Source organism: Mus caroli, chromosome 5, assembly GCF_900094665.2.
Source record: "Mus caroli chromosome 5, CAROLI_EIJ_v1.1, whole genome shotgun sequence".
Classification (NCBI taxonomy): Eukaryota; Metazoa; Chordata; class Mammalia; order Rodentia; family Muridae; genus Mus; species Mus caroli.
The window spans coordinates 24,224,918-24,238,494 of record NC_034574.1 but is presented as its reverse complement, the minus strand read 5'-3'; the positions used below and the strand labels follow the sequence as shown (position 1 = coordinate 24,238,494).

General features: G+C 40.0%; 2 protein-coding genes across 2 annotated transcripts in view; both read right to left on the bottom strand.

The window, feature by feature from the left end:
• Ube3c (ubiquitin protein ligase E3C) overlaps positions 1–13,577 on the bottom strand; it is a 109,793-nt gene that overhangs the window by 14,431 nt on the left and 81,785 nt on the right. Inside the window, exons 19-21 of the mRNA XM_021162266.2 lie at positions 8,787–8,999; positions 680–868; positions 485–551 (exon numbers count right to left, since the gene is read on the bottom strand). Coding sequence (XP_021017925.1) covers positions 485–551; positions 680–868; positions 8,787–8,999 — 469 coding nt within the window. The remainder of the gene's footprint in view (positions 1–484; positions 552–679; positions 869–8,786; positions 9,000–13,577) is intronic.
• LOC110294209 (olfactory receptor 18-like) lies at positions 4,211–5,140 on the bottom strand. The gene has a single exon (XM_021162267.2). The coding sequence runs from the start codon at positions 5,138–5,140 to the stop codon at positions 4,211–4,213; it is 930 nt and encodes a 309-aa protein (XP_021017926.1).

Genomic DNA, 13,577 nt, shown 5'->3' with positions numbered 1-13,577 from the left:
TTGTGAGCCACCATGTGGTTGCTGGGATTTGAACTCTGGACCTTCGGAAGAGCAGTCGGGTGCTCTTACCCACTGAGCCATCTCACCAGCCCGCCTATCACTTTTTATTTTTGTTGTTGTTTTTGAGACAAAGTCTCTCTACATAGCCCTGACTTTCTGGGAACTGCTGGCCTAGAATTCACAAAGCTCCTCCTGCTTCTGTCTTTAAGTGCTGAGGTTGAGAAAACATACCACCATGCCCGCCCAGCAAGACTGGGAATAACCAAATGTCTATGAGTAGAAATAAAAGGTAAATCATGAAGAAGAAAATACACAATATACTGAACATTATAAAAATGAGAAGAGGCTCACACTTGCACACTGGAAGCCATGAAAGTGACTGAGGACAGTAGTTCACAGTAAGGTGAACATAAAATAGGGATATAAGAGGTTATAGTGACAACTGACCTATAAGAAAGGCATAGTCTAATGTGGTGCTACATACCTGAATAGTTTGTAAAGGATTTTAGGTCCTCCAGACTTACAGGAACTTGTGCACCAGAAATTAATACCTGGGGAGGGGAGAGGGAGAAAATAGTTAAATTGTAAACCTGAAGGGATATTTTCAGAAAGTGTTTTGTTTCCTGTGAAACAAAGTGCTTTGTTTTGTGTCTTTGAGGGTAAGTAGTAGTCACGATACCTGAATTTCCTGTTGGTCAAACATTCGGAGCCACTCTAGGCTCACAACATTGGCCAGGCCCTGGCGGAAAGCTAGGCAGTGTGGTCGGATCTGCTTGTTCAGCCGGTAGTCAGCCACCAAGTGGATGTAGGCAATTCGGTTGGCCCCAGTTACCGGGATGTCTTTCCCACCAAATTTAAGTTCAACCACCTGTAACAGAAAACACAGGGTTCTAGAGGTGTGAAAACAGGGAAACAAAAGTTTAAGTTTAAATAAAAATCCAACATATACCAGTAGCACAGGGATAGCTGTAACAAGAGGCAGGAACTTTTTCTTTTCCATCATTAAGCATCCTGTCCTATCCTAGCAATAAGAAATAAGGGAACTGTAACAATTTCATTTTTAAAAAGCAGAGCCACTAAGGGCAAAGTTATGAATCAAAGGGTCCCAGAGAGAACAAGGCCCTCATTCTGGAGAATAAACAGTCACTATACTTCCTTTCATCTCTTTTTGGATGCTGCCTCTATTATAGAATGTTTGATTTAAAGGACAGTAGTACATGATTTTGAAGGGAAGGAGAAAGATATATTTACATGCCCATTAATTCCACCACTTGGAAAGCTAAGGCAGGAAGATTTCTAGTCTGTCCTGAGCTATACAGTGAAAACTCTGTTAAAAACAAAATTCAAAACAAACCAAAACAAAGAAAAAGACAAAACAAAACTGCAAATACAGCTACACTGTTTCTTTTTCTTTATTTATTCTCTTTCAAGATGGGGTTTCTTTGTGTTTAGCCCTGGTTGTTTTGCAGCTTACTTTGTAAAGCAGGCTGTCCTTGAACTCACAAAGATTGGCCTGGTTCTGCCTCCCCAGCTACCACCATCTCCTGGCTACACTGTGTTTCTACATCTAGAATGAATCTTAAATTTAAAATAGCTCTTTAAATGTCATGGCAGGGCCAGTGTGAAAAGAGTGCAATGGAAATGCAGTTCTCGCCTTAACATGAGCCCTTACCTCTGCAGTAGGGTACTATGACTGTGTAAACATTCACATATAGAGAAGATTACCACAGATGTAGTATTAGCTACAAGAACATGCTCTGAAATGCCTTGTTTATAACCACATAATAGAAATGCATTTCTGGTGTTAGTGGAGGTTACCTATTCAGAGGATAAGTAATATATATATATAAGTAAGTGAGGGCTTCATACTTATAATCCCAGCCCTTGGAAAGCAAAGGCAGACAGCTAATTCAAGCCCATCCTGGGCGACATAATGGTGGCTGGGGGTGGGGTGGGGCACAAAATAAAGGAGAAAAGACATTTCTGTATTTCCACATTACCGATGGCACTGCTGCTAGTGAACTAAAAGTGATGGTCTGAGCAGGCTCTGTGCTTGGGGAGCAGGATGCAAGCTTTGGCTATAGGGGTGCTTATACTGTACACCACAGAACTACTGGCACCATTTCCAGTTCTACTTTCTTTTCAAGTCTCCTTTGTATCTCTAGTCTAACAAGAACATACTATCCACCTGAGTAGTGTTTTCTATACCCCCAGGTTTTACCACTTTACATAAAGGATATTTCAATGTCAGGTGAAAAACTTTCCTTAAATCAACCTGGATCTGGTACTAGAGGGCATGGTAACCTGCTCATTCCCATTTTATCAAAGTTATGCAGCTTTAAACTTCAATGATAAATGTGGCTGATTCTCTTCCTGCAGTATTTCACATTTTAGACATTCAATCTTTCTTACTAATTTGCTTTCTCAATTTGGGACCCATCAAATCTTACAATGAGCTTTCAAGCCATTGTCTCCAAGCTGAGTGAGGACTGTTCATTACGTTAATTCCTCTGCTTATATTCAGCTGACAGTTCATCTGTTAACCAGGCCTTCTGAGGCCGGCTATTATATTTCCATATATAAAAACACCGCTTCCTTTAAATGGATTAAGGTAGGTAATAGATGATGATGTGATTGTAGGATGTAAAGACAAACAATCAAGTTTTCAGTTAAAAGGACTTCTAAGACCACCAATCTTCTAATAGTGGAATTTCTAGTAACTTACAAAATACTGATACTACCTTAAATTTAAAATCCTCTCTCAGGCTAAATCTAAATATCCATGTTTAATCTATGTTCATTTAAAAGTCACCCAAATATGCTACAATTCTAGGTTTGGTGGGTACATTTAGACACCCTTTGAAGACTGAACAGGAAGGTCATGAGCACAGCTTAATGGGAGAAGAAATGACCATCACTGTGAGATCCTAGGTTCCACTACAGTAGTGCAATGAAAAAAGCAAATAACAGACAAAAAAAAAAAAANCTGTAAAGAGAGGCCCATTGGACTTGCAAACTTTATATGCCCCAGTACAGGGAACTCAAGAGCCAAAAAGTGGGAGTCGGTGGGCAGGGGATTGGGGGGGATGGTAAGGGGGACTTTTGGGATAGCATTGGAAATGTAAATAAGGAAAATCCATAATAAAAATATAAAAGAAATCTTCACCATGCATTACTTAAAATAATGTGATTTGTATATTTATTATTTAGATGTAAGGTTTCCGTTTTGAAGAAAATAATACCATGACCATGATATTATATATCAAAAATGTCAGTTCAATGTTCGCTTACATTATTTAATATTTTGAGATAATAAACATCACTGCAGCGTAGTATGAGTTACATAAATACATAGCACAAAATGGCCAGAATTAATTCAAGATCATTTCAGAAATTGTTACATATTCAGTCTTAATATGAAGTTAAAATCCTTTTAGTGATTGAAATATTTCCTTAACATTTGACTTAATACATGTATATAAGGAAATATAAGTATATTAATCACTCATTCCCACTTTATCCCAAACAATTCTCCCTCCATACTTCATTCCATATTCTCCACCCAAAATCGAGTCTTCTTGTAACATAATCCATTGAGTCCAATTGCTGTTGCCCATATGTCCTCAAGTTTAGTGCAAACCCTATAGCTGGAAAATGCTATCAATGCCCCCATAATCAAAGTGGATTAGGTTCCCCTTCCCAAGAAGTTATGTAGCACAAATAGCTGTTATATGAAACTCAAGTCAGCAACACAAATATCAAATCTTAAAATTAACTATTTTGCACAAAAGTCTAATATATATTAGTTTCATACTTACATGCTAGTAAACTATGTTAAGAAAAGTTGAAAGTATTTACTTTTGTAATTAAATCATTATGTTTACATTTTTACTTACGGTAAAAGCATAGCAATTCAAAACAGTTAAACCCAAACCAAGTTATACTATTTCTGGATGCATTCTTTGGCGTGTAAAAACATGAGTAGTGCCAATTTATAATGTTATATGTTCAGACATCAGGTCATAGTGAAACTACATGTAACTTGGACAAGTGCATCAAGATAGACCTTGATTTCCTATATTTATAAATTAATTTTTGATCACTTATGGTCAGAAATATTTAGAACAGCATCATTTTAAATGCCACCACTATTAGTTATGTGACTCAGTTAAACGAATCTATATATTAAGGGGTCATGCATGTAGTTAAATTATGTTATCTGATGGACAATTTTCCAGAGGGCTTTCTTGATGTCCCTGTTCCTCAGGCTGTAAATGAAGGGGTTTATCATGGGAACCACCATTGTATACATTACTGAAGCCACCATACTTTCCCAGGAAGAACTAGAAACTGTTGAACTGAGGTAAACTCCTATACCTGTTCCATAAAATAGGCAAACAACTGACAGGTGAGATCCACAGGTAGAGAAGGCTTTATATTTCCCTAACAGTGATGGAACTCTAAAAATAGAAGATGTAATTTTATAGTAGGAGTAAAATATTCCTAAAACAGGGAGGAAACCAATAATGATGCTTAAAAGAAACATGACTATTTCATTGATAGTAGTGTTAGAACAAGCAAGTTTTACAAGTTCTGGAACATCACAGAAGAAATGAGGGATTTCTATGTTAGTACAAAATGTTAGTTGTGACACCATAAAGCCGTGCACCTGTGAATCAATGAGACTGATACAAAATGACATTACAACCAAATATCTACACAGACGAGGATTCAGAATGACTTGGTAGTGTAGAGGGTGACAAATGGCCGCCCATCTGTCATATGCCATCACTACCAATAGAAAGCTGTCCATACACCCAAAAAGAATAAAGAAATATACCTGAGTTAGGCATTCAGCATAAATTATGGATCTGTTATGGGTATGCAAGTTTATAAGCATTTTGGGGATGGTGGTGCTGCTGAAGCCCATGTCAGACAATGAAAGGTTGTAGAGGAAGAAGTACATTGGGCTGTGGAGGTGGGAATCAGAGCAGATGGCCAAGATGATTAGAAGATTTCCAAGCATAGTGAGCAGGTATATGAGCAGGAATAGTGCAAATAAGATGAGCTGCAGTTCAGGGTCCTCTGAGAGTCCAAGGAGAATGAATTCCAAGGTTCCTGTTGAATTATATGGTTCCATAAGGCTGGGACATTTTTTGAAAAGAAAAAAAAAAGACCATTGTAGAGAACTAAGCACTATAGATGTAAGTGTCTGCATGCCTATATGTTTGTAAACCAGCAATTCATAAGACACCATTCATACATGAGAACTGTTCATGTTTAGAAATTACCTATTTACTCAGTAAAAGGTTCTGGATCTAATTGCTTTGTTTTCTGTTTGGTAAATACTTGAAACATTGAAGAGGGGAAATTAATGATTTGAATAGAAATACGTGGTACAGCCCTTGTCAGTTATATGTAATAATCTAAATTTGTTCCCATCAGAAAACATGGTAGAGAAAGGTAGGTTAAATAGTAAAATAAAAAAGGAGAAATTAAGGACGGAAGAAAGGAAAGAAGGGAGGAAGGAAGGAAGGAAGGAAGGAAGGAAGGAAGGAAGGAAGAAATAAAGAGAAGGGAAGAGAGAGGAAGGGAAGAGAATGAAGGAGGAGAGAGGGGAGGAGAGGAGAGGGGAGGGGAGGGGAGGGGAGGGGAGGAAGGCAGGGCAGCCCTCCTTGTAGGTGTCTTCCTCTGGCACTCCTGAGGGTCAGTTGTGACAATACCACAGCTGCTCCTGCAACAGGGAAGGCCCTAGGACTTGTGTAAGGCCTGAAAGTTAAGAAAATCAAGGACTCCAATAAGGCCTTATGCCTCCAGCCCAACTATTTATCATGACTTAAGGTCTGGTTACAGCCTTGGCTTTTTCCTCCTGTAAACAGGCATAATGCTCACACTAAAGGAAAAACCCGGGTAACAGAACTGCTTCTTTACAGAGAAGAATAGTGGGACACAGCACAGAGAGTTGCCTGCTTCTCTCTACTTCTGCAGAGGTCCCTCTAGCACTCTACCACTGTGCTTCCTTATTCTCCTAATCAGATCTTTGGTATGGCTATTCCTACATTACCATCTATCACTTCTTAATGTAAAGAGAAATTCTATTCTCCCAGCAGCCGCCTCAGGTAGTGGCGCCTCACAGTACTAATCATGCGTGCCGACTAGTTTTATATCAACTTGATAGAGGATACAGTCATCTGGGAAGAGGGAACTTCAATTCAGAAAATGTCCCCACCAGACTGAGCTGTAGAGAATTTTCTAGATTGATTATTGATGTGGGAAAGTACAGCTCACTCTGAGTGGTGCCATCCCTAGGCTGCTGGTATCCTGGGTTCTATAAGAAAACTGGCTGAGCAAGCCACAAGAAGCAAGCCAGTCAAGTCAGCAGCACCCCTCTGCATCAGTTCCTACATCTGGGTTCTTTCCTTGTTCCTGCTCTTTCTTACTACTTAGATGATGGACTACAACCTGTAAAATGAGTAGAATAAAACCTTTCCTTCTCAAGTTGCTTTTGGTCAGGGTTTTATCATAGCAATAGAAACCTTAACTAAAGAGATTATGCTACCAATACATGGCAAAAGGAGAGCACACATTAGCTGGACAGTGAAAACATCCTTATGATGGTACAAACCTCACCTTGCTCTCTGCCCTCTTACTGCCACGAGGCTCAGCGTGAACAAGCTCTTCTTAACCTATTTATTCCCTAGGTGTGACTGGTTGATAAATTCTGGAACCCTGGCACAGAACACATCCAGGATGGTTCCTGGTAATGACATTTGGCCTTCTACATGAACAGTGGGGATTAAATTCAGGTACTTATGATTAAACAGCAAACATCTTATGGACTGAAATTTCTCTCCAGTCCCCTAAGTTTATTTTTCATGGTGATACACAAAAACAGAAACTATATGCATTTATGGGTTCCTATGTGATATGATATTCTGACCTATGCTGTTTTACATTTAAATCAGGATAAGCATTTCTCCAACAGTATCTATCATTTTTTCAATGATAAAAGCAATCAAACTCCTATCTTCTAGCTGCTTGAAATACAGTGACTTATTCTGTTATTACTATGTTGAATACACACCAGAACTTTACTTGTATTTCATGCACTGATGACTTTTGAAAAACCTGTATTAGAAACAAGTGACAGGATGGGTGGTGGCAGCTCACGTCTTTAATCCTAGCACTCAGAAGGCAGAGACAAGGTGGATCTCTGTGAGATCAGGGCAGAGTGAGTACCAGGAAAGCCAAGGCTACACAGAGAAACCCTGTCTCAACAAACCAAAAAAGGAAGGAAGGAAGGAAGGAAGAAACAAAGAAAGGAAAAACAAACAAGTAACACTGAAAATTGAAAAGAACAAAATTTGCTGGGCGCAGTGGCCCAACTTTAATCCCAGTACTTGGGAGGTAGAAGCAGGTAGGTTTGTGAGTTTGAGGGCAGCTTGTACAGGAATTCAGAGCTATATAGTGAGACCTGTCTCAAACAAACAAGCAAGCACAAAATGAAAAACAAAATCTAAAGTAGTTAAAGATTACTACTATTCTACATCGAGGGCTACCAATGATGTTTGGAGGCACTGTGCCTGCACAGGCAGGGGTCTGGGATGCAGCTCTAGCATGAACTGGTAACAACACAGAAGGGTTCCCACCTACAACTTTTAAGTCATGCTTGTTAATACTTTACAGTTTATAATCCTCACTTCAAGTCACATTTAGTTTGGGGGTTAGAGGCTGAAGTAAGTTTTCTGCTCTTCTTTGCTGAGACAAATTCTGGATATAGTCCAACCTGACTTAGAATTTGTAAATCTGCTGCCTCAGACTCTCTGGGAATGGGATTACAGTATGCATGGCTTTGTAAGTATTTTTAAGGTATTTTTTAAATTTTGGAAACACTTAACACATACTAGAGAAGATAGGCCAGGCATAGAAAACTGTTTCTTTCTAAGACTAATATAATATTTTACAGCTGGCTAAAGTGATGCCTACCAACTCAATATATTCCAAGAGAGTGAATTTTATGAAATGTGACTTCTATAATGATAAAACTGGTATCAAGAAAACTAGTTTGGATCCTGAGTGGTGGTGGCAGTGACAGTGCACACCTTTAATCATAGTATTTGTGAGGGAGAGGCAGGTGGATTTGAGTCTAAGGCTGGCCTGGTCTATATAAAGATTGCCAGGATACTAAGGGCTGCACAGTGAGACCCTGTCTCACCACTACCCGCCATCCACCAAAAAAAAAAAAAAAAAAAAAAAAAAGAAAAAGAAAGCAATTTTGTGTCATACATGAGGTTGAACATGCCTTTAATCTCAGTACCTAGGAGATAGAAGTAGGCAGATCTGTGTGTTTGGGAAGAGCCAGCTTAATCTATATGAAACCCTGTCTCACAAAAAAAACCACACATGCACACACACCAAACAACAAAGCCCAACAAACCAAAAGTAACAACAAAACCTAGTCTGTCTCTAATATAGGTCTTTCTTTTTGCAAAGAGGATAAAAGCAGCCAGAGCAACCAGGCAACCAGGCAGGTGTGAGGGAAGGATGGTTTGCCAGTCACTCCCCAGTAAAGAAATAAGAGAAGCTCTAGCTTCAGCACAACTAGGGATACAATTCAGAGGGAAGGACTGCCAGCAGAGATGCTGAGAACATGAGTGGCTTGCAAAGTTTGAGCTGCAGTTGCTGCCAAGCACCAGTCAAAAGTTTTTTCCAACAGAGGACAATGCCACGGTGACAGTGGCATGAGAAACGCTTTCTCTGAAAGATGAAATGTGTCCCCAGCTCACCTGGGCTTCTCCCAGGTCATTGTTCACCACAGTAAAGTTCAGTCCCAGTTCCTCCACATCCTCCTCATAGCTCTTGAGGAAAAGCAGGTTCCTGTAGACTTCGGGGTCCAATGAGGCAAGATGGTGAATGTCCACATCTGCACTGGTTCCCAGTAGCTTGGACAGGAAAAAGCCAGCAAAGGGTAGCTCCACCAACATGTTTTCATACAGAGCCTTCAGACAGACCAAAGGGCAGACAAGGGATTAACAATGAACATTATCTGTATGCTTCCTACAACAGAACACAAGCTAATTCAACAGTGACAGAGTCCTGAGCAGCAGACTCTGCCTCCACGATAATGTGAGGCCAATGCCTTTACCATGTGCCAGACCAGTGCTGAAACTGGAGTGTACTACTAAATGGGACTTCTAAGAGCCAAATCCTTCATGCTGACCTTCATAGGTCAGGAGATGTTCTCCACAAATAGGCAGATACGAGTGCCTTAGGGTTATAGCTTATTAGGCACCAAATGAACACAAACAGGAAACTAAACAAAACAGAGTACTGTCTCACAGTTCTGCAGATGGACCTTTCACTCCCCTTCAAGCTCCTGGCAGCTCTGGACATGGCTTCAGTTGCATCCTTCTACTTCCTGCTTCTGTATCTGCACTGTGTGTTTGCTTTGGGTCACACCTTCTCTGTAGCTTAGAAAGACATTGGGCATTGGATTTTGGGACTGAACTTGACTATGTATTTCCAAATGAGAGCATGTTTACAGAGAGGTGTGCTAGATCTAGAACAGAACTCTCTAGCAGCTATAGATGTGGTCATATTAGCACTATGAATACAGCTGCCCACTCTACTTCTGCAGTTCAGAAGACTGCTGTTCTTCTAGAGTACACAAGTTCAATTCTCAGCACCCACATGAGGGGCTCACAACTGCCTTAACTCTGGCTCCAGAAGATCTAATATACTTTTCCGGCCTCTGGGTTGAGCTCTTGAATACATATGGTACACACCCATATGCCCCTAAAAAAGGGTAAAAATAAGAAATATGTTCTCATTGTATGTTATTTTTGTGATTATTTATACTATAGTACAGATAAACCTTGCATGAATTTTTAATAATTTATTTTTATTTTATGTACATTGGTGTTTTGCCTGTGTCAGGGTATCTAATCTCCTGGAACTGGAGTTACAGACCAGTGTAAGCTGCCATGTTTTTGCTGGAAACTAGACCTGGGTCCTGTGGAAGAGTAGCTAGTGTGAAGCATCTCTTCAGCCCCTTTGATGGATTTCTTACGTGGTTACACCTGAGTAAATTCAGGGACTCGCCTCTACAGATCTAAGTTTCATCACTCCTAAGACTTCTCATAATATAGCACACACCAGGTTTTGGAGATTCTTTCTTTGCTGTCTGTGGTGTGATAGATTCACCTGGTGATGGACATGTGTGGTGTTTCCACTTCTGGACTTTCATGACCATATACATAGGAGCAGGCATAGAGGTGGCCAGCACAAGGAAGACATTGTCTAAATAGTTTCTAAAATGCTAGCACCTTTCTGCCCCCACCAATGATGCGTGAGGACTCCCACTGGCCCTCACACTCCTACCTGTCAGTATCACCAGCTTTTTAATCTTGGCCTGTGGCTGGAAGCTGCTCTCCCTGCCACCCATTGGATTAATTAGTGTTAATGAGTTACTATGTAGATCTCCAGAGATTTCCTAGCAGAAATGGTAAGTAAAATTATGTAAGGTTTCCAACATCAGGTCAGAGATTCATGCCACACAGTAAATATTCCAATGGCCTACTGCTGTAAAATGCAATACAGACTCAGAAATGTGTGGTAAGAGTTAAAAAAAATTTTTTTAGAGGCTGTGGCAAGGTGGCGCAGATGGTGATTTCAGGTTCTTACTGACAAGCCTAATCTTTGGGATCACATGGTGAAGTGAGAGAACTTTACCTCCACATGTGCACCATGGCAGATGAGCACATGTGCATAAAAGCACATAAGCAAACAAACAAAACCTACCACTCTACTCTTAGTGTCTTATTCTGACAGGCAAACCTGGAAGCCATAACCAACCTTTGTCAAGTTCCTTGGTTAACAGCTTGATTGGTGCTCTTGAACACTCTTGTAAACACAAGCATCACACTGAGCAGGCCATGACTGACTTGTTTTCCTAAGACCTAACATGCTAAGAAATCAATTCCTATGGAGCCACACAAGTCTTCCTCCACAAATTCTTTTTTCCCTATTAGAATATGTCTAACTCAGAGATCCGTGTTCACGCTGAGTCTGTGCTCACTCCCTACATCTCAGGCCAGCAGCATGTCTAGGCAATGATAACTATATGACACAATTTCTCCCATGGGCAACTCTTCTCAAAACAAACAAACAAACAAAATTCCCAAACAACAAACAAACAGTTAATAATATTAACCTAGAGCACTTATAAACACCATTACTTCTAAATGAAGGATGAATTCAAAGCCAAGGAGAGCATTTTGCGTAAAGCTGCATGATTGATCCTCATGTACTGAGAAAAAGCCCTCATTTACACAGTGGACTTTGAAAGTAAGCTGGAGTGTAAATCATTGCACGTTCAATATGGAAGGTCATTGTTTGCCATTTCTGCATTAGTAACAATAAACCAGAGAAATTCATTAAATATATCAGGGCTACCTGAATTTTAAGCAGAAATTCCACTGTGACTCATAAAATGTAAATGCATAGGTATAATTTTTTACATAAGGCAGGTTTAAACCTTTAGAGCATTTAATATACAAGCACTAATAAATGATAGCACTGAAAACTATGATTGCATCAGCTAAATGGATTATAAATTAAATTTCCATAATGTATGCAACTGAGATACAAATGTAAGCATAAATCAAGGTACTTTCTAAATACAGGTTAGTTATACAACTCTAAAACTGTCTATTTTTTATGTAAAATAATCCACTTAGCATTTTCAAGTCCATTGCACCACACTTGTTCCTAGAAACATATCAATAACTACCTGTCACAAAAAAAGCAAAAAAAAAAAAAAGCTAGGTATATAGAAAAGCCTGTACAGAATTTTCTAGTTATGTCCTTCACGAATGTTTATAGCCAGAAATTGTGCCAAAATGGTTTGAAATGAAAAGGATTAATTATAGTAGAAGCCTTTTAATATAAGTGAGTGCAGTCTCAATGTAATTAATGCAAATTGTGGCTCTATCAGGAAAAAAAGTGAGTCACAGGACAGGCTACTTCTGCTTGCTGCCAAATAACTTCAGTAATTTACTACATTAAGAATCAATAAAAAAATAATGCTTTTCAAATGCATCTCTATCAATCTTCAGGTAGTTCTAAAGTGAACATTTATAACTTAATCTAAAAACCATAGGAAATGATCTCTTGCTTTAAAGCCATCCTAAAAAAGCAAGCAGATAATAATTTTAATTATTTCTAATCATGCTAACCACATAGCTTAAAAAACAAAACAAAACATGTGCATGCCATTTAGACTCATTTAGAATCTTTGGTTTTCAGTCACAGCCAATTCCTGTAGCAGTTAGGCCCATACAGCTACCTGACACTAGAGCTGGGGTTGGCACCCCAACTGTGCTCAATGCACCAGATACTGAGCCCCGCACTTTGTTGCCTGTGTGAATGCTAGTTTCAATGAGTGCAATTGCTCATGAGTGATCCAATGGATGTGCAACTAGAGAGGCAACTGAACACACCTGGCTGTTTCCTTACTTGAAGAACAGGAAAAAGCTGGGCAGTGGTGGCACACACCTTTAATCCCAGCACTTGGGAGGCAGAGGCAGGCGGATTTCTGAGTTCCAGGCCAGCCTGGTCTACACAGAGAAACCCTGTCTCGAACCCCCCCCCCCAAAAAAAGAACAGGAACAGCCATGGGGGTGGGGGTAGGGGAGAGAAGACCTCAAACGTTTACTGCTATTAGATGCACAACTGCTTTCTTTAACTTTTGATTAAATCAACTGATGTCCTTTTAAAAAATTAACATATTTAGTTCTAATGTAGATACATGCTGGGATTGTGCATGTAGACACTCATCCCTTGAGTTTGCTAGCTACCTGATATGTGTGCTGGTAACTGCAAAAGCAGTAAGTGCTCATAACCACTGCATCCTCTCTAGTCCTTTTGTGGACTGTTCTGGTTTCACATCAAAGATTCAGGGATCACTGGGGAATCCAATGCATATCCAGTGCTGACCTTAGCAATGAACAGCATCAGCTCTGTACACTGCTCTGTGCCTGCCAAAAAAACTACCCAGTGTCTGAGGAGGTTTCTTTGGCACTGCTATTTCCCGAACACTCATTCTCCCAGTGATACCTACACTGGGCCTGGGCCCATGGCACCCTGTTAGCACCGTCAGGTCCTCTCTAGTTATTCTCACTCCTGGCCTCAGCAGGTAAAAGTGAATGCCATGCAAGCCTGAGACCCCAAGACCCATTTCCAAAACCCACAGCAGCATAGTTAGCCTTTGACATGCAAAAGTGCATGGTGGCATGCACCCATTTTCATATTACATACATAACAAAAACAACGATAAAATTAAAAAGCAGAAGTTTTTTTACTTCAACAGTCCTGTGACAATCTTTGCTGACTTCAGTGATCCAACTGGCCATGATCTAACATTCTAGCTACTTAATCTTGCACTAGCTCACCTTGGCCACCTTGTCTTTTGAACCTACTGTACTAACCCTCACCCAGAGTCCCTTGACCCTCTGAGTTTGACAGCCCAAGTTAATCTCTGTCCCCTATCTCCTTTTCAGCTTGTTCCCTCCTTGTCT